This window comes from Coturnix japonica, chromosome 7 (genome assembly GCF_001577835.2).
Source record: "Coturnix japonica isolate 7356 chromosome 7, Coturnix japonica 2.1, whole genome shotgun sequence".
NCBI classification, from domain to species: Eukaryota; Metazoa; Chordata; class Aves; order Galliformes; family Phasianidae; genus Coturnix; species Coturnix japonica.
In genome coordinates this window covers 23,251,852-23,273,287 of record NC_029522.1, presented here as the reverse complement: position 1 = coordinate 23,273,287, position 21,436 = coordinate 23,251,852, and the positions used below count along the sequence as shown (strand labels likewise).

Here is a 21,436-nt window from a genome sequence, read left to right as displayed (position 1 = left end):
CTGGAATACAGCTTCCACAGAACACATACAAATAATATGCATGTGTGTGTATATGTATGTATATATATGTGTGTGTATATATATGTGTGTGTGTATATATATATATATACATACACATACACTTTTTTTTTTACCACCTCCCATGAAGCTTTCCTGTCTTATACAGAATTACATGCAAGTTCTATACCCTAAATTGGACATTATCTCTCTAGATACACAGGCATGAATGGAAATCCATATCAATTGCACATGATGTAATGGTGGTTGTGTGGCTACTCCTCTGGCATAAAAGGATGGCAAACAGCCACTGTATTTGAGTCCTCTCTGCAGCCACATCACTGAAAAAGCTCATTGTGCAGCCTTGGGAATAACGATTAGATTCTACTTAGGGTAAATAATCTATTTTATTTGCATTCATTGGCAAAAATGTCAGAAGCTGTTATGAGAAGGCTGCTCTTTGTGATGACTGTGCACTTGTAACCTGCTCAAGACGAGACCTGCATAAACTGACATCTCTGCTGCATCGAATGCAAACAAGAAAGTAAACGTGTCTAGAGAGGAAACATAATATTAGTTATAAGAACAATGAATATTAATTTGCAAGTGTGCACCCTCACACACAACTGATCATGCGAACTGTAAGTACATCCCTACTGTAATAAACGGCACAGATGTCAATTAAAAATGAAGTCAATTACTATTTCAGGATTTGAGCTGCCAGTCTCAGAGAACCTATCCTTAACACCCTTGACAATCTGAAACTCTTAGATATATTTTTAGAAGAACTTGTTTACATATTAGCAGGTCAGTTCTTCCTAGGAGTAAATACATTATCTGTCTTGCTCCAGTCTGCTATGGAATTAGGTATGTAGACAGACCCTGCAGGTGCTCAAGGCCCTGGGAAACCTGATCAGGTAGGTGGCAGCCCTGTCCATGGCAGGGGGTTGGAACTGGTTGATTTTTGAGGTCCCTTCGCACCCAAACCATCCTCTGATTTTGTGATTCTAAGCTGCACACAAGGCTTCTATGAACAGCAAAAATCCCAGTCATCAAATGCCTATAAGGCCATTGCTAGGATGCCTTAATACTCATCTTTGTTGATTAATATACAGTTGGGACTTGCTACAGTTCATTATTATTATTTACTTTATCCCTCTTGCCATACTTTAAATAACTTTTTCATTTTGCTAAGAGACTTGTGGACTGGAAAGGATGTGTGTTAGTAAACTCACATCTTAATTATAAACTGTCACTCTTTAACAGCTCTTCCTATTGCTACAACAACAGTAACCCACCTCCGAGCAAACAGCTGAAGGAGGAAGGAACTGCTGCCTTCTTTCAATGAGAATGTAGGCTCTGTTCAGTTTGTAATTCAGCTCTGGATCTTTTTTATATCAGAAAGGAGAAAGACAGGATACAACCCAGTAGTTCTTGTCTGCATTTTGACATATAAAATGTTATTTTTTTCAATAAACTACTGGAATACTACAGATTATCTTTCCCTGCAAAGACATTTTTCATGTTCTAGCAAGGCCAAAAAAAAAAGTTTCCTCATTAAATATGATATAAAGCTATTTTTAAGAAAAACCTTTACGATTACTGAATAGTTTAAATACAGAATCTTCTACTTAGACAATGAGAATGCAATACAGCAAATCATTATAAACGTGCCTGCAATATTTTACGTACTGAACTAACTACAAGGCTCTAAAGCAGAAAAACAACTATGCAAAGGGGAAAAATATGCAAAGCGTGTTTTGATTTAGAGTGGCTTCTCTCATTCCTTTACATGGGTAACTGCACTATACTGTCTAGCTACACCTTATAATTACAGAGCAGATCATACATAAAAGCAGATTGTTCAGTTTCAGAAGCCACCCCAGCATGCACTGCAGTTATCTCCACAACAGCTAACAAGTGGACGTATTTAAGCACTTTTCACTTAAATGAAGGGTAAACACTATACTTACTTCTGCTTTAAATCCTTCCTACACGATAAAACCAATTACCATAACAAAGTAGTCAATCGTTTCACAGTTTCAGCATTCAAGTATATTGTACAATGTTTTTTACTGCAGCTTAAGATACCTGAGACTTGGGAACACAATTCTCAATATTTTTTCAATAAACAGAGCTTGTTCTGTATCTAACACAAAATCCACGTAAGTAACTGGCTAGCTGTCCAACAGCTCTAGAAAATCTGAAGAGAAATAGCCATATAGGCTTTAACAGATGATCAGAAATCAATACACTACCTAACACACTCCTAAAACCATGCCCAGAAGCTTAAGCCTGGCTGAAATAGCCAGCATTTCTCTTGAAAAACACTTGAAAATATTCCTTCGGGGGAGGGGGGAACGACAAAAAAACTCCACGCTACATTAGCAGCTACCAAGTAGGTGAAGCTTATCTTGCCAAAACACTGATGAAGGGCCCCGTTCATCTTGTGCAACCTTCTTAAGATGCCTTTACATTACATACACAATAACTACTTGCATTTTCTGACTTAGAGCATACCAGACCAATCAGACAGTGACTGACCTGTGCTTTGTATTTTCTTCCTCACCTCTCCATCAAAACCTTGACTATTTTTTTGTGCTGAGTGATAAATTCAGCACACACACAACCCACTTACACCTTGTGAGGTGCTTGTTGGTTACTGCAATTCAGCTTTACAAATTTTACCCATGCTTTCTTTTGCTCATAACAAGCTGTAAGAAATTATCTTTGCTTATAAATATTCAGATTTCAGGCATTTAATTCTTATTTCTTCGTAAGACAAAGTAAGTATGCAACAGAAGACAGGTTTCTCATACAGTTCCTATGCAATAAGGCTCTACTTCAAGCTAGAAAGATCGTATACAGCTGGACAAGAAGCTGATAAACAGCTTGAAGAAAGTAGCCAGCGCTGACAAGAGACCTTCTGATAGAAAACAGAAGCTGTTTGTTACTCAGATACCTCAGTGTCATTGTCTAGTGCCATCTTACATAAACCAGGGTGTCTGAGACAAGTCACATCCATCCTTGCTTTATGACAATGGAAACTAGGCAATATGCTACTACAGAGCATCTCACAACACTAGAAACTTGTGTTTAGGAAAATAGATCACTTTCACTGAGCCCTGAAGATGCTGGTAAATATAACGAAGATGGATACAGGTCACTTACCATCTCTGAAGTCAGCATTTTTCTGCCTCACCAGAATTTTGAAGTCTTCTGCTGGGTTAACACTGCCAACCTACAAAAGGTACAAAAATGACAGAATTGTCTGCCAGTATCCATTCCTCTTGGGAGGCAACAGAAATCTTTACATTTCTATTGATTTTAATATGGAAACAGAACTGGTACACTTCTTCACATGCGGATGCCGAAAACTTGAATTTTACAGTGTGTTGATGTACAGTAGTCCTAGCAAAGGTTAGTCATGGCATGCACAAGATGAATTCACTCTTACTACACAGCATTCTTATAAGCCAACTATATTCTCTGGGGTCTAAAGGTCAGAAGCATGGTAGTTCAAGCTATCTGCTAGTTCAGCTTTGAGACCTGCAGCACAGACCTCTCACAAATCTTGACAGACACTTGATGAGAAATGGGAGCTCCCAGGCATGGGGATACAGAAACATTGATTTGCCAAGCCAACAGGAAGCTCAAAATTAAAAGCTCATACTCAGTATATCTACTCCTTCTGGAGCAGACTGACATCTTAAAGGCTAAGTTCTATATTTGCATATAAGCGCAGAAACCTTAAAAAGGAAATAAAACCAGATCAGATATCAAAGTTTACTGAAAAGTGGATGCAATAGCCTTAGAAATAAAATTCACATTTTACTGTTTCCTTTCAGAAACCGAAACTTCTCTATTTTTATTTGAAAAGTTTATGTTCTGCTGTTAACATAACTCTTAGAAAGATCTTTCAGTAAACTTAGTTGGTCTCCTAGTGTTTCTTTTAAATCAGACAGTGTCATTTTTCTGCTAATTGCAGAAACTGATTATTAGGAGTACAGAATATTGGGCACAGCTCCACACCTTCCTTAAAACTCAACCATTCCTTACAATAATTAACTTAAAAGGGCAGCACACTTGAAAACAAGGGCAGTTATCTTCATTAATATTAAATCACTTATCCCATGAGATAAAAATAATCTGAAAAATTTATGATACAGGCTTTACCTACCCATTTATACAACACTTGAAATTAAGATAAAAACCTAGCTTAACATTAAGATGAAGATAAATAATTTTTTTTAGTATCCCAGCCAATGCAAAGAGCAGTCTCCAAAATAAAGTAAGACCTCTGATTAAGTATACAGAAGTAACTTTTATGTGGCAGAATACACGAAAGAAGAATAAAACTCCAGTACTGAACCACAGCTCTGTGATACCGCTTTCATCATATCCACAGGTCCTTATTTAGTTCTCAGCTTTGGGGGAGAATTTTGCCCTAAAATATCCAAGGTTGATGGAAACCCATGCTAACATTGACCTAAAGGCAGAGAAAGTTTGCTTTACAATATTTAGCAGAGTCAAATGTACAAGCAGAAAAAATTCAGTCATATCTATTTCAGCTAGAATTCCACGCTTCATCAGGAGTCCTGTTTACTGTCTACAATACACTTACAAAAATTGATGTTCCCTTTTTATAATAAGAGTTTTAAAACTTGACTTACAGAGGTGACATTGCCTTCAGCAAGTTTCATGATGCTAAAGCTGTCTTCCTCATCTTCAATTTTTCTTCTCTTAGCATTGGGTCCTTCTTCACTGAAGAAAATGAAGAGGACAAAAATGAACAAACACTAAATCAATTCCTGCCTGCTGAGCAGGGAGTCAGTAAGTTAACAAAAATTACACTGAAGACTGGATAAAAACTTCATTATAGAGAATCACAGAACTGTCCCCAACTTAACAGTAAACAACATTTCATTTTTCATCATCTTCACAAAGCACAGTAGAAACAGAAACCATTCATGTTATTCGTGCACTTCTTTTACAAATTTCAGAATACAGGCCTTCTCCAGTTATTTTATTTCAAACCTGTACATTGAGTTAACTTTGCTATTTGCTGCATACTGTAATCACATATTACATGATGCTTGGTATTCAGCTGCCTTTTAAATCTTCCTTGCAAATTCATGCTTAACACTTAAGCAGGAAATCCATTTACTCTTTAAAAGTTACTTGAAAGTTCCTGTTTTGGAACTGCTACTACATGTCTTGTTTACACAGTGACTTTTGAGTCCAATAACCCACATACAGAGAATCATAGAATGGTTTGGGTTGAAAGGGACCCTTAAGATCATCTAGTCCCAAACCTTCTGCTACAGGCAGGGACACCTTCCTCTAGACCAGGCTGCTCACAGCCCCATCCAGCCTGGCCTTGAGTGCTTCCAGGGAGAGGCATCCATAGCCTCTATGGGCAACCTGTTCCAGCATCTCACCACACACTCACAGTAAAAAAATTCTTCCTAATATGTAGAGTAAATCTACCCTCTTCCAGTTTAAAAGCATTTTCCTTTGTCCTGTCACTACATCTTCTAAAAAGTTCCTTTGCTCTCCATCAGCACACAAAGGGCTTTACATAATTGCACTTAGAGCAGTTAAAACATGCTAGACAAACCTCAACTAAGTAAAGATTATCCTAGGACAACCTTAAGCTACACCTAAATAGGCTTTCAAAATATTAGGGTATTTTTAAAGCATTATTTGTGGTTTCAGGCTATTACCTTTCTACCTTCACCCTCACAGAGAGCATAGCAAGGTTCATCCAAACCAGGAACTTAAACGCCAAACTCACAGGATTTTAGATCACATCTTGGCAACAGAATAAATCCAGATAATCACAAAAGAGAAGAGAAATCAGACACTGTGTCTTGTACCGTTTAATGTGACAGGCTACTGATATAGAAGAATCAATTTCAGTGTAAGAAAGGCCGAAGGCTACTCAGTGATCTGAATTGCAGTATTTGCCTTCAAGGAATCCCAAAACTAAACAAAGGTATTCTGAAAAATTCCAGTATGTCAATGAGGAAAAGAAACTGAAAATTTGGGACAAAAAACAGCGGTCAGTGACTGGGCCCCTTTTTGCATTCTTCAAGGTTACATCTGATTTTAAAACGTGAATTGCCTGCTGCCGAAGTTATAAGAAAGTTATAAGACTGCCTTCCTTCCTTTCTGTAGCACAGTCCTCCCTGCTTTGCAATCAGTGTCCATCCCATTTTGCTTCTGTGGTCTTCTCTGTTCTTTTACTTAATTTTGTCACTCCTGAAATGAAAATCCATCTCCTCAGCAACTCCTGTCATCCATCATAACTTTACATATCACTCCAGGTGAAGTGATGACTTTGGATAAGCCTCAGCACAAGGACAGCAGGACAGCCTGCTTTGTTCCCAGCTCTGCTCTTTTTGGCTGACCTTGAACAAGTTACTTTATTGTATTGGACAGCCAATATCCCCTCCATAAAATGGAGAAAGTGCTCCTTATCTAACACCAGTGAGTTCAGAACATCCACGTGAACACAAGTACTTGTGTGCATTGAGATGGTTTGACCTCAAAAACTGCTTTGTGATCCCTCGCAATGTCTTGAAATACAATATTTTGTATTTTCACTGATTCAAAATGCTTTGGGGCTAGATATAGGAAGACAACATAAATAATAATATGTATGTGTTTAAGTCCTGATCTACAACCATCATTAAGCAGAACAGTACAGCCAAAAATCATGAATCCAACCCATTTTATACCAACCAAGGATCTGACATTTAAAACGTGCTGCTGACAACGCACTGATTAGCAGCGTTTTCTTTAAATGTGAGACACGCAGCAACTCTGAGAATAGTTAATAAAATAGAAGATCAACTCAAAATATCTGGTTCTATGCTCAGATAGACGCCTCCCACATAATGCAAAACCAGGCAAGAGAACAGCCTCTCCAAAGTCTAACTAAGAAGAAAAATACATTTTACATAGAATTTAGGAAGTAAAAGTGAAGCACATTAATGCTGTCTGATAAAATTTATATTAAGATATCATGGATAAATTTATGGTGTTTAGCATTTCCTTACCCATGTTGTAGTGAATTATTTTCTCATTAAGTGATTTAATTCACTCAGCTTTTCCCAAACACAGATACAGTTACACAGCTTAGTCTCTCTCCTTCTGCTTACCTTACAGACCCTGCTCTTTTTCCTAAATCATTCTAAATGCCCCCACCAATTTGTAACTAAATTCTTTTTATAGTTGCTTTCATCTCCCCTCTAAATCAAATCATTTTTAAACCAAAACAGCTTCCCTTCCTGCTTGACAAATTGAAGCCTTTGGGGCAGTCCATTTTTCAGCAGCTGCCAGTAACACATCACAGCTTTTTGTGTCATGTTCCAGAAAGAATCCAGAATATTTTGAGACATCCGCATTTACTGCGCAGCAGATAATAATTAAGCTTTATTTCTTTTGATTTGGTATTCAAAATGAAAGCTGTAGAACAGTTAAATAGTGTATGCTGGTAGAAATACTTATCCTTACAGGTAGCTAAAAGTAAGGAACTGAACTCTCTGATTCCCCTATTTGATCTATTTTATAAATGTCAGTAGGACAAACTTCTTGATCACTATGCAATCAAGCACAGTAAAGGGCTTCCCCAAAAGTTTGTGCAGTCTCCATCATTGGATTTTCAAGACAGGATTGGAAGGAGTCTCGAGTTACTTGTTTAGATCTCATAGAAGGCTCTGCCTTGAGCAACAGGTAGAACTTCCTGAGACCTTTTCCAACCTCATGGACTCTGTGATTTTGTTACAAGTATAGATATGCAGACTGAATCCCAGCATGCCTTGTCCAACAGCAGTAGGACCACCACTACTCTCTGAACACCCCAGACATGCTGTGTTACCACAGTGTTCACTGTGCATCATGATTTTTTTCAGTTTATAATTTCTTATGCAAAATGTCTGGGCCTGCTACATTCAGCAAGAATAATTTAAAGTGCAAAAAAGTTTTTAAGAAAATCTTTCAACTCACTCATCTTTAAAGATATCTTGAGCAGTCTTCTCTTCTTTTTTCTTGCCAGCATCCTTTAGAGGGAAAAGTGCCTTTACTTTTTCAAGTGGACCTTTGCACCTTTCTTTTACCACATGGGGCACCTCCAACATTTCCAAAAGGTGTTGTTCAATTGGTGGCAATGGCTCATTGGGGTGAAAAGCCTTATGCTGCAAACACTGCAAGAAACAATTTAAGGAAAGAAACCTTTCAGATTACGTACTTTTAATGTAATACACTTGTATAGCATATACCTAGTATCAAATGATACATAAGCATTTTCTTTCATATTAAAGAAAATACCTTCCCATTGATAAGAAATATCTAGTTCACAATTGGACTGAAAAATCATGTGATCAGATGTAAGTAATAAAACTAAATGAGAACACTGATGCTGTAATATGTTCTAAGAATAGTAGAAAAACCCCAAGAAAAAGTCACATGAGAAACAGTCTTGCTTGCTTGGCAGCAAGACATACAGGACATACAATACAACTCAGTCTTGCATTCAAGTTGTTGTCACAGTTTCTTGTTCCTCAAAGGAAATATTTCTTCTTGGTCAAAAAAAAAAAAACACCAAACAAACACTAAACTTCATGCATATAATGATTAACTTTTACTTGTTTAAGAGCAAGTAGCAAGAGAGAAGTTGAAAACACGCAGGTAAGGCACTGAACACAAGTGTGTTTTCCTAACAGCTTTGAAAAGAGTGATGGAATGAAGAGGCCTTACAGAGGAACATAAAAGTTGAAACAGATGGCAGGAGCAACAGGGAGGGCTCTTGGGTACCCCTGTGTGTTTAGCTATACAAAATTAACACACACACAGATACCAATACATGCAAACACATGCATAGAAATACATTGGAGAATCTTTTTCCCAAGTACGTTGCACTGGGTGTATTAGATGCAAGTGTAGAGGTAAGTACCCAGTAAATTGGAACAACAGGAGAGATTTGCTCCCTCGCTGACTGTCAGACATGACCTCACATTAAAAACAAAACAAACTTCTATTTATGCCAAAAAGCTGCCATCAAAGAACATCCAGACCATATGCTGCACATCAATACTGATGTGCTTTCATGCTGCCATTAAGATTCCAAACCACATTAGAGCATATTTTCAAAAAGAGGCAGTGGTACAAGGCTACTGATTTGGAAACACTTGCAATGATTTAAAGCATAATTATTTTGAAAGAGAGTAAAAATCTTGCTGGAAGCTGCAATAACAGCTCCTGTGAGACAACAACAACAAAAAATAAACAAGAAAACTCACAGATGATTTGACAATATTAAAACAGCATTAGTATGAATGTTTGCTACAGGCTTTTGCATCTCAAATATCTACATATGTAGCTGCAAGAGCTGAGCAGCCTGTAGCCACAACCATCACTTGTTCCAGCTTTACAGAGTAGAACGTGACTTCAGAAGCCTGAGAAATACCAAGGTATAAAACCAAGATGAAGTTGAACCAATTGAACCTGAAGCTTTTTTTCTATGAAGATTTGAATTCCAAGTCATTATTTTCTCATCCTCACAGTTGCAAAGAAAATCTTCACGATATGAAAGGAATTTAAATCAAAACGTAGACAGCTTGAAACAGTAAATTCAAGAAGCGTGAATTGTTCTGCTTACCCATACAATAAATCAGACACCCCAATGCAGTACTTGAAATATCAACCACAGTCATTTATTACCTCAGACTGGTCTGTTTTGGAATCACTGCTCAATGAAATAATGAATAGAGAAGTGACTCTGCACAAGTCTCTCACTTTTCATTGCATTTCTCCTTTGCCCAAAACCTCAAGACTGATTTTTTGCCTACATCATCATCTTCCCAATACAGTGCTGAGAATCCCAATCGCGTTTTAACTTGTCTGGTCTAGGTACCTCTGAGTATTTGTGATGCTGTTGTGGACTTCCCAGCACAGATGTAATTCCCCTTTTTTCCTGGACATCTGACATTTTTAGGAATAAAATTTATATCAATGACAATAAGGAAATCTATACTTAAATATAAAAGCTTTTATTATTGGACTCTTCACCATGCACATCATCCTAATGTGAATTAGGGAGACAGAAAAACAAAAAGATGTAAGAAAATGCTTCTTAAGATGTTATATAATTCATGGCCTCACCTGATATAGCCTTTGAAAATGAGGGTTTGGGATTTTGCTGGGCTTAAACAGGTCCCCAAAAGTTTCTCCATCATCATCTTCATAAACCAAATTCATAGAATCGATCAAGGAGTCAATTGCAGACAACTGATCCGCTAATGGTCAAGTACAAAGAAGGATTAAATGCACTTGCAGATGGATGCATTTCTTGAAACAATTTACAAATGAAGATTCACTTCAGAATGTGAAACTCTGACCAAGTAATTAAATGCCATAGAACACTGCACATACAAGAAAAGCCCAAAATGAATATGGGTGGCAGACAGTAATAAAAACTCTGCTTTGTTTAAGGACTACAATGTAAAGTCATAAAGCTTATAGGGTTTTGCTTGGCTGGCTTTTGTGTTCTTTCTTTCCTTTGGAAGACCTCATTACTGATGCCTTTCTGCTTCCATTTTTCTTTTTCAAGTTGTTTTTATTTGCAACAGAAGGTTTATAGGACACTTAGAAAACGAAGAGAAAATTCACTTGAAGAACTAGACTAAGTAATAAAAATTGTAGAAGTTAGGTTTGCAAATTAACTTGGTTCACAATAGTCAACTATTACTCTGGTAAAACAAGTTTGAGATCTGTTCTCAAAACTGCTGGTTACAGGCAAGTAAATAGAAAATGTTTCAGAAACAACCCAATCATGCTATAAAACCCTGATGTGCAGATGCCCATTCAATGGATCACACCACAAACTGAAGTAAAAGTGGATTTCAAACTGCATCCATTTATGCTCATTGCTGTGAAAATTCACAGAACACTGAGTCAAGCTTTGCATGGCTGCATATTGTATAGTTCTTCAAAGATGCTCTCCCTTGAATCTGGACACAAGTAAGTAAACACTTCAAAAAAACTAAAAAAAAAAAAATTTAAAAAAAATTTTAAAAAAAAATACCAGAGCATATAAAAAACAGTTCAGATAGCAACCGAAGAACCACCTTGCTTAGAGCTATTCCTCCATTCTAGTCATAACTAACCAATCACACACTGTAGATCCCGCACAATTTGGCCATTTAGTCTCCCAAACAAGCTCAAGGGTCGTGGAGCACTAACTCTCAAATGTCTGCCACAGAAATCCTGTGAGACTAATGATTGTAAAATCTGAGTCAGAATTCATTCAACAAGACAGCTTTGAAAGACAGTCCACAAACCTCTCTAGTCTGCTCAGCCTGCAACTGAACTGCTGTAATTTAGACACTTGTTGCACACTTCAAGGTGGCAACACTAGAACTTATTTTAAAAGGGCTGTTGTAGTGGCTTTTTTTTTTCCCCTGCATCAAAAAAAAAAAAAAAATGACAAAGCATTCAATTTCATCAGAAAGCCAAGTATTCCAGCTGTTTTAACGTGTCTTAATCAAAGAGTATTATAGTATTTGTCCAGCTGCCCAAGAAAGGATTACCTTACCAGTAGGAGTGCATTTCTTATTGTTTTTCAAGGATGAAAACATGTACTGTCGAACATCTTCCATGTATGGTAGTTGCACATAGAAGAGACACTGAGACAGAAAACAGAAGAAAAATCCAAAAAGAAAAAAAAAGAGCACGAAGTTAAAAATATATATACATGAAGTACCCCAAAGTGATTCATTAGGGCAATAAAAACACAGATCCCTTACTGTGTAAAAATCAGTAAAATGCAGATTTTAAGCAGTAAAAACACAGGATTACTTCGGAATACAATGATGGCTACACTTCTTAACTTACTAAGGGCTGAATAAAGACCCCTGAGGTCATCCAACACCTTTTTCTTGCACAAGGTTCCATCCAGCCACGTTTTAAATACCCCATATGCTGAAGCTTTGGGTGGTTTTATCACAGCTCACTGTATTAAAAAGTAAGGGTTTTTTTGTTGTTCCCCCCCCCCCCCCGGACATTCTCATGCTAATTTTCCCTTTATTCAAATACCTCCTCCAGTGTATACTACCCTAAATAACTCCTTTCCATCCTTTATGTTTATAGCCTTCATAAGCCTGAAGACTTATGTCCGCCCCCACCTTAGTCATTGCTTAGCCATGCTACATATATTTAGCTCTTTCAGTCGTCTCTCAAGAAAGATCCATGGAAACATACATAGCAAAAATTCTAACTAACTCTGTCTTTTTGGGTCTTACAAAACTTAAAAAAAAAAAAAAAAAAAAATAAAAAAAATTCAGATATGGTGTGTTTCCTTTTTTTAATTAAAAAAAATAAATAGAAGTTTTATCTTTTTTCATCATCTTTAAGTATCTGTTTAAGTATTTTATGTAATTGCCTTCCTGACTCTCAACTTTAAGAAGCAGCTTGAAGAGCTGTTAGTTCCTCCCCTCAGTCCCAGTTGACTTAGAATTCTAATGACACCAGAGTAACTGGACTTGCTTGAAATGCCAAGTACATGCCTAAACTCTGCATTACTAAGCATTACTAACCTGGAAATAAACATGCAGTTAGCGTCAGAGAAGGAATCTAATACAACTTTGAACAGTACACAGCAAGAAAACAGTGGTAACTTGTCTAAATACCTGATTACGCCTCTTCTAGATATCAACAGACTGAGATTTCAAAAATAACAAAATGAAATAATTACTATTAAAAAACAGATTGATTTTATTCAAATCTTTAATGCAGAGAATGCTATTAGAAATATATATTACTTTTCTGTTTAATGTTCTCCAAAGACACTTACTTAAAACTATTTGTCACCTCCTTGTCCTAAGACTTGGCGTTATGTCATAAGAACACTAGTGTTTTCGTCTGGTATTATACAACACTGCAAATTCGCATGGTTCAATTATAATCATTTATTAACTGGTATTAGCATCTCTAAAGAATGTCTCTAAAAAAAGGTAAAGGTGAAAAGTTACCTCATATGTATCCTTAATGCATGGAAAAGCTACGCCAATTTGTGGGTTACATCTTCTATCATAGGCGTAACGCACTATAGCTACTACATTCAACTCATCCAGTGCTTGAACAAGGGCAGAAAAAGCAACTGCTGCATTCTGGAAAACAAACAAACAAACACAAAACCATACAAGTTCCTATTAGTATATTGAAAGATACCTTCCACAGTGAATTCAATTGCACTTTCAACTACAACTTCATGTTCACAAAACTTTTTTTTTTTAAAACATGAAAATTTTGAAAAAGAAACAAAGATCAAATCCTATCATGAGTGGGTCCATTCAAAGCCGAGCATCAGCTTTAGATTGAGCATGTACCACCATTCACACTATGCATGAAGAGTTCCCAGAAACATTATGAGACAAATGGAGAACAAGTCAGATCCTGAATCAAATACATCAAAGTACTACAGTGATGCTCTTACTTCTCACATTTAAAATAATTTGGAGGTCTGTTCTAAACAGCAGGATGGTCTGTGTGAAAATGAACTTAGTCACCAACTCCAAGTTCCCTGTGCCTCTGCACAAACAATATTTACAGGTTTCTCATTATTTATAAGACACAGTATTTATTTGAGGTACAAACTACTTTTCATTTTAATGGACAATGGTACAAGACAGCAAGTTGCATTAAGAATGCTTCAGTTTTACCAGTGCAGAAGGAACAATTTCAAGCACCACTGCTTTCTTTTGTATTCCATGGCAAACTAACCAAGAAGGTGAAGGACATCCTGGCTTGTATTACAAACAGTGTAGCCAGCAAGAGCAGGGAGGTAATCATTCCCCCTCTGGTGGGGCAGCATCTTCAATACAGAGTTCAGTTTTGGGCCCCTCACTGTAAGAAAGACATTGAGGCCCTAGAGCATGTCCAGAGAAGGACAGCAAAGCTGGTGAGGGGTCTGAAGCACAAGCTTTATGAGGAATGGCTGAGGGAACTGGGATTATTTAGTATAGAAAAGAGGAGGCTCAGGGGAGACCCTACTGCACTATACAGCTACCTGAAAGGAGGATATGGTGAGGTGAGGGTTGGCCTCTTCTCCCAGGTAACTAGTGGCAAGACAAGAGGCTTCAAGCTGCACCAGGAGAGGTTTGGGTTCAATATCAGGAAAAACCACTTCCCTGAAAGAGTAGTCGGGCACTGTAACGGGCTGCCCAAGGAGGTGGTTGATTCACCATCCCTGGAGGCATTCAAGAAACATGTAGACACAGTACCGAAGGGACATGGTTTGGTGGGCAATATCAGTAGTAGGTGGATGGTTGAACTAGATGATCTTAAGATGGTTTTTCCAGCCTTAATGATTCTATGATTCTTTGAAATCACTTTCAGTATTAAACTGGAGTTCATCTCACCTCATCACCTTTCGCTGCAAAGACCTTGAGAACCTGGTTGCCCATGTAACAGTGCCTCTGGATCTACAGATTGAAACAGTCAGAGGTTAGCTTGATGTAAAACAAATGTACCCAGACCAAGTAAATTACTGAACAACCAAAACATTACTCAAACAAGAAGCCAAAGAACCTAACCACTGTGCATAGAGGTTAAGGCTTTGTGTATATTCCATATTTCCATTTTTCACTCATTGTGGATATTCAGCCATATTCCACAAAATATTCCCATGTTCTTCCTGTCAATAGCAGGAATAAGAGGCTGTAGTAACTATAGTTATTGTGAGTCTGGATAACATCCAATAATAAGTCAGTGTGGAAAGCCGCAGTAGTTAATAAAACACATAACCTTACTGGCACTATGCTACTTCTATCAAAATTTTGCTAGCAAAAATAAACGAAAAAGGAACTGAAGAAAGTCACATCCTTAATTAATAAAGGTAGTTTAAGAACATTGTGTAGTATTTACAACTGTAACGGCAAAGCAGCACTTCTGTTAGCAGAGTGTGTGCTGCTCATGAACATGGCTGACTGAAAAAAGAAGTGTCACTACTGGGCATCGCTCCAATAACCAGAGCTGCAGAGGCTGAGACACGCTCAGAGAAACAGTGCAATAGTGCAACAGTTGTCAAAGAAAGCATATTGCACTTGTGAAAATGACCTTTCCTTGTTAAAGAAAATCTCACCAAATTATATTAGCTCCAAACTACACAGTTTCATTATTTAGCAAATTAGCATAATGCTGCTGAACTCAGTGACAACTTGGATCACAGCACATCTGTTTAACATGTTACAGCACAATTCTTGAACTCAATTTACTCTGCCTTCAATTATTCTTTGCCCTTCTGTCTTAAAAGGCTCAGGCATTTGTATGCTCCACATCAATATCTGAAGTGTGCATCACCTTTTTTGTTTGCCAAAGAAATGGGTCCTTTGCAATATTTTTAAGTATTATTTTTTGTTTTACACAGCACTGCTTATAAATTAAAAATCAAAGTTTAAGCGGCCTCTGATCTTTTTTTTTCCTGAGGGATGTGAATAACTAAGAAAATAATATGAGGTGGTTCTATTCCTTCTTTAATTATGAATTCAGAGCTGTTCCAGTTTCTGTAGTTATCTTTCCTCCAATTTTTTTTCCTTATATTTTTTAATAAAATTAAATTAAAATTAAAATAAAACCTACATTTGAATTGTGTTAGTAACACGACTTCAAACAATAAAACTCAAGAGTCAAAACATAAGGAAAGCAAATGTCTTAAATTCTACTCATCACTGAAAATCTCCTGATATCATTATCAGTACAATGTAACTTTAATCCTGCAACCCAAATAATTCCATTTGGTTGAGGTATACCCAACTATTATTGGGCTTAAATACTCTCAATTCCAGTTACAGAACCAGAGCATACATTATTTAATATGTAATTCCATTCCTGTTTGTCATGAAATCCATGGTAAAAAAATGTCAAAAGCAATACTATTTTGTGCACTGAAAAATACAAAAAGTTCTTACTTCCTTAAGGCATGCTTATGCAATCAAAAAAATTATTCCTGCAATAAATTATATGGAGGCAGTTCAGAAGCATTACTGCACTACCTGACCAACAGGGGAAAAAGACTGCATAGAAAAGGACTGCTCACTTACAGGAGCACGACACTTCTCATCTGCTTTCAAGTCAGTTTCTCTTTTCAATAAAAGAGAGATTTCAAGTTGAAATAGGAGGCCAGTTTCCAGCTAAGAAAATGCTGCCACATGGTACAATACATCTTACAGAAAATAATGCAGATAGTAAGACTCAGCTGTAAACTATTAAGATGCAAGAAAGATGCAAAAAGAAAAAAATAAATCTCTCTTGTGAATGTTGCTGTCTGAACAGAGGGTTTCAACATGTCAGATCCAGTTTTTGGTACTGCATTTAGCAGCTCCCACTCTCTCCCTGCCCCAGCCACTTTAGTGTGTATAAGCCCAAGCACAATGCTTTTCCTTAAACAATTACTTTCAGTGCATAAGTTATTGTGCTGAGGTTTGGTTTTTTTTTTGAGCTATTTTAAAATTTGAACATTCTTAAGGAACAGGCTGGTTACAGACCTTATTTAAGCTGGATTCTCATTTCAGTTCATCGGTCTAACTTCCTGGCTTACTCAGTCAATACGCTTTAGATCATCACACCACAACAGTCTAACAATATCTGTAGTAGTACACAGGGTTCTCTGTGCCAACTGTACAGAAATGTTTAGTTACAACAGGGAGACAGCTGCTGCAGAAACTTCCTCTACTTCATCAGCACCTTTTTTTCTTGGTAAAGCTAATGGTTGCTCAGCCTTTTATCAAGGGTTCTATTTTGTACAGGCACTGAGACTTTTCAAAAAGGAGCAAAAGGGCTAAAAACTTCCAGAGCAGAAGGTAGAGCTACCCTATGGCCTCACTTCAGCATTGAGCATGAAAAGGACTGGGTGCCGTGAACTCCAAGATAAAGTTCCAGTCACCCTGTGCAATATCTTGGAAAAGAAAAAGCAAAGGCAGCTTCAAACTTCTAGGAATTAATGGCATGCACTACTATGCATTCTTGTCATGTATCACATTTCCTTCTGGAAAAGTTTTGGTAAGCCTCTACCTAAGTTTTTCCAGGTAAAATAGATGTACCTGTAGCATTAATTTAGTCACAAATGCATCTATTCACAAACACTGAGGATCTTATTGAGATAATGGAAAGCTTTTCAATGATTCTACCTTCATTTTAGTTCTGTGAACTCTTCTACACTTAATTTTTACTATAGAAACCAGAAGAAAGCTAGAATTCATAACTGAATCCTTACGGAAATGAGAAGGAATGCTGTTAGTTCTCAGGCCTTCTTTAACATTTCTACAATGTTAAGGGAAAGGTTTCTTTTGTTTGAAAATAAGAACACACTCCTGGCTGGACAAATCCCAAGAAGGCTTCTGCTTCTTCCAAACAGAAGAGAAATTCATCTACTTTTGTAGATCACTATGTAAGTTAGTAAGATGAAATTAAAACTATAGTATATCTGTAGTCAGTCTGTGGAGATTTGAGGTCAGTGGCTTTTGCTTCACTAGAAGGAAGAATGGCCATATTTACAGATGTCTCTCCTTTACAAGACTACATTACCACCTGCACCTACTATAATCTGCTCCTCTATAGTTGGCTGCAGATGCCCCATTCCCTCTTCTGGAATCAAGTACACGACCACAATTTCAACAAATTCAAACAGAAATCAACTGTCTGCAACAACCCAGTAGACCGACTAAGTTTAGTACTGTACCTGAGATGATCTGCTGAATCCCAGAACAGAAAAACATTTTGCTTCAGTTTTGTATTTCATTTGCTCTTCATCTTCTTTGGAAAAAGGAACTATATCACTCCCATAGCGAAACCCTGGAAAACAAGAGAGGAGCATCTGGTAAGCATATGGGCCTACAATTCCATCACTGAAATTAGCTCTCTGAATATTTTAACAATGCACGCATACCCCACAGCTACACTCCACACGCTCATCAAATTACTTCTCCTGTTAACAAAAAAAAGCACACACCCTACAGAATCATTTAGTACTTCATAAACAGCAATTGCACTCCTTGCAGATCATTTGACATAACATAACTGCCCTCGTAGTGAGCAGAAAAGATGATAAAGAAACTGAACGTCTTGCCTAACAAAGTTATGATCATGGAATAGATTTAACAAATTGACTACAACACTCTTTGCAAATATAATGAAGAAAAAAAGCATGGCATAAATTATAAGAAGGAAATGACATGACGAGGGATTCAGAGAACAAAACATGTTAACATTGGTAGTGAGATACACCATCATATAATGGAAAGAAATCAAAATGTTTGTATGCATAAGTGGTCTTTCTATACATTTCTTTTTTAATTCCCTTTACATCACAGGGATACCTACATAAAATAGGAACCTGTTCGTTTCTCAAAGCTATCCTCTGTACCCATCACTCATTTCACCACCTGAAGTTAAAATATCCTCCCTGTATCATCATCAAATTATTATACCGACACAGACCAATGGCTGCATATCTTAGGTGAGATGAAAGCAGAAGGAACAGAAGCAAATCTCTGGATGAAAAGCCTATATGCATTCAAATTTTCTGGAAACTGAAAGGCAAACAAAGCAGATAAAACAAATGGTATTTTGGTATGGGTGTTTCAAATGCAAAATATTGTCTAATTATGCCATTTCTCAAAACATCCATGGGAATCTAAGCCATCATCTGCTCCTTAAGAAAAATATCATACCACTGATAAGAGAAATTTTTAGTCTCTTTTGTTCCTATTGAACCATTGACAACATACTTTTTGTTTCTTTTTACCAACACCCCACAGCTTTTCTCCAGCTGAGGCAATTCAAAGATACCAAAGAAGAGTCTAAACTGCTTCAAAATGTTCACTATAAAAAGTGGATTTTAAAAAAAGAATAAAAATTTTGAAAGAATACTCAATTTTACCTATCATTTCAGCTAAAGAATCAAATACACGTTTATATCTCGCACTGTTTGGGGGACATTTTTATCTGCTATTTCTATAAAACACTTCTGCTACAATTCAGAGATTAAAAGGTTAAATTAAAAAAGCAAACAAAGCACGACACGTCCACATTTTAAAGTTTATCTTATTCACTTAACAGCAAATTCCTTATTGTTATCTGAATAGCTGCACCCTTTTTAATTAATAGACTTGTCCCAATTATGCGGGACTCAAACTGCAATCTGGAAAAAAAAGAATTATTCAGAAACAAAATCTAGAATAAAATAAAAAAATAAATCACATATTTGCTTAATATTGGTTTTTTTTTTAAAAAAAGTTGATTATTTTGTTCTGCTTCTAGGACCTTCAGTCCTCACAGGAATTTAATGCATTTGGAAAGATACACTCTAAATACCACCGTTCCATACCATACCACTTGTGTGAGAAGTTAAGCTAATAGAATTGTTTTATATTTCTTTCTGCAGACTGTGTAGAGCAGTTGTTTATCTAGGAAAAAAAAGTGTTAGGAAAATATTCATGTTATCAGCACCACTGGAGATTTGAATAAAAGGTAACACCACTGACTACAGAACTGAGATTGCCTTCCACGTTGTACTGCTGAGGAAGCTGTAGTCCCCTCCAAGTTCCACCTGGTGGTATTATTACTATCATTCCTACTACTAGGAAGTAAGAGAACTTTCACAATGTTCGAAGACAGATGGCTTACAGAGCTTACATTTTTAAATCACATTTATACTTTCGAGTAAATCAACTAAGCACTTTTTAGTTCTATAAGAGTACAGCCATTATCTCTGGTCTGCCTCCAGGATGCACACAAAGAAGTCATACCTTGAATAGTATCGTCTTTCTGAACCTCTGTCTCATCATCATCGTTTAAACAGTAAACGGTTTCTCTCTGCACGTCTTCTTTTCTGAGGGTTTTAGCATCCACAACTGTCCAAATTTTTTTCACCTTCTCTTCTGTGATCTTGAGATTCAAATTTGAAGAAAAGGAACATTTAATGTTTCAGTTGCATCTAGAATTCTTACCATATCACAAACAAAAGTCTTAGACCAAGTACTAGTTTATTTTGCCAGTGAAAGAGAGCCCAAACATACATCCCTGATTGCTACCACACTGCTTTCAGCAAACCATTTCATCCTTACGAGAGCTGTCATTCAGCTTTATCATATAGACTGCATATTTGCTGTGGTTATTATAAATCATGGGTACATGATTTGTGGAAGTCATGCAACTTGCTATTTATTCCACTTCCTTTACTCGCACACTCTTGACAAAGTATTAAGGTGCATGTTAAAGATAAAAAGACAGCACTCATTCAGTTTGTTTGCCTGAATTAGGCATCACATTAATACATAGCAGTATAAAAAAACCAACAACAAAAACACCCTATCTTACTATAGCTTCTCCAAAAAGCAGAAGATACAAGCTGCATCACAGGACTGGACAGGGAAAGAAGGAAAAAAACATATAAATGCAATCAACAAACATTTCCTGACTACAAGGAAGTAAATATGCTTGCTTTCTTCTTTGAAACTGATGGCAAAGTTAATAAATGAGAAGAAAAATGTAGAGCTGGGTAGAAAACAGAATGGATTATGGCAGTAGATACCACAAGTCTATTTCTAGCTGTGCTCCAGCTGCTATATGACCTCAGGCTAGCAACTTGGTTCACATTGCTCACTCACAGGGTTACTATATTATGTATGTAAATACCTTGGGGAAGGGATTCTTACTGTGGACTCACACAGGCTTTGGAAGAATATCCCAATCAAAAAATATTTATAAGTTAAAAAAAAAAAAAAGATGGGCCCACAGAGGGCTCTTCCAAGGCTACACGCCTGTCCTTCAAAAATCAGATATATTTTAACTTCTTAATATGCCTTGACTCCTTACAGTTCCAATAAGACCTTTAGTCTTGGATTCTAATAACAAATCAACCTCCATCTCACCACCAGATTCATCTATACTGCCATGCTATACAGTAACCTACTTCTTCAGTTAACAGAATTTTGCACATTTTTTTGTGTTTAAATATATTTCTATCTAGCACTGTGAAGGATCAAAAGAAAACACAAACGAAACAGACCACATATAAGCTCTGTCCAACAGTATAAAGCAAACAAGTTGAACACACATCTTTTTCAAATGGGAAATAATAACAGATGCAACTTGAAACGATAACTGGTGTAACATTTACACTCATTTTACACACAAATGCAGGCCTAGGAGTTAAGAGAGATAAATAAATCTCATTGAGCTACAGATACCACTGATACCAAATGGATGCAATGCATCAAATGCTGCAGATGCACTGATACCAAATGGAAAGCTACACACAACTGCAGCATTCTTAAGTTCATCAACTTCCTACCATTATCACACAGCATAGGTGGCAATTACATCTATTTCTGCGCATCATGAATTTCTGTTAACACAGATACAACACGGTGAAGTT

General features: G+C 36.9%; 1 protein-coding gene across 1 annotated transcript in view; it reads right to left on the bottom strand.

The window, feature by feature from the left end:
- XRCC5 (X-ray repair cross complementing 5) overlaps positions 1–21,436 on the bottom strand; it is a 41,934-nt gene that overhangs the window by 13,627 nt on the left and 6,871 nt on the right. Inside the window, exons 8-16 of the mRNA XM_015868686.2 lie at positions 19,806–19,944; positions 17,738–17,850; positions 14,421–14,483; positions 13,032–13,169; positions 11,597–11,687; positions 10,165–10,298; positions 8,011–8,207; positions 4,671–4,761; positions 3,169–3,238 (exon numbers count right to left, since the gene is read on the bottom strand). Of these exons, the coding sequence (XP_015724172.1) occupies positions 3,169–3,238; positions 4,671–4,761; positions 8,011–8,207; positions 10,165–10,298; positions 11,597–11,687; positions 13,032–13,169; positions 14,421–14,483; positions 17,738–17,850; positions 19,806–19,944 (1,036 nt within the window). The remainder of the gene's footprint in view (positions 1–3,168; positions 3,239–4,670; positions 4,762–8,010; positions 8,208–10,164; positions 10,299–11,596; positions 11,688–13,031; positions 13,170–14,420; positions 14,484–17,737; positions 17,851–19,805; positions 19,945–21,436) is intronic.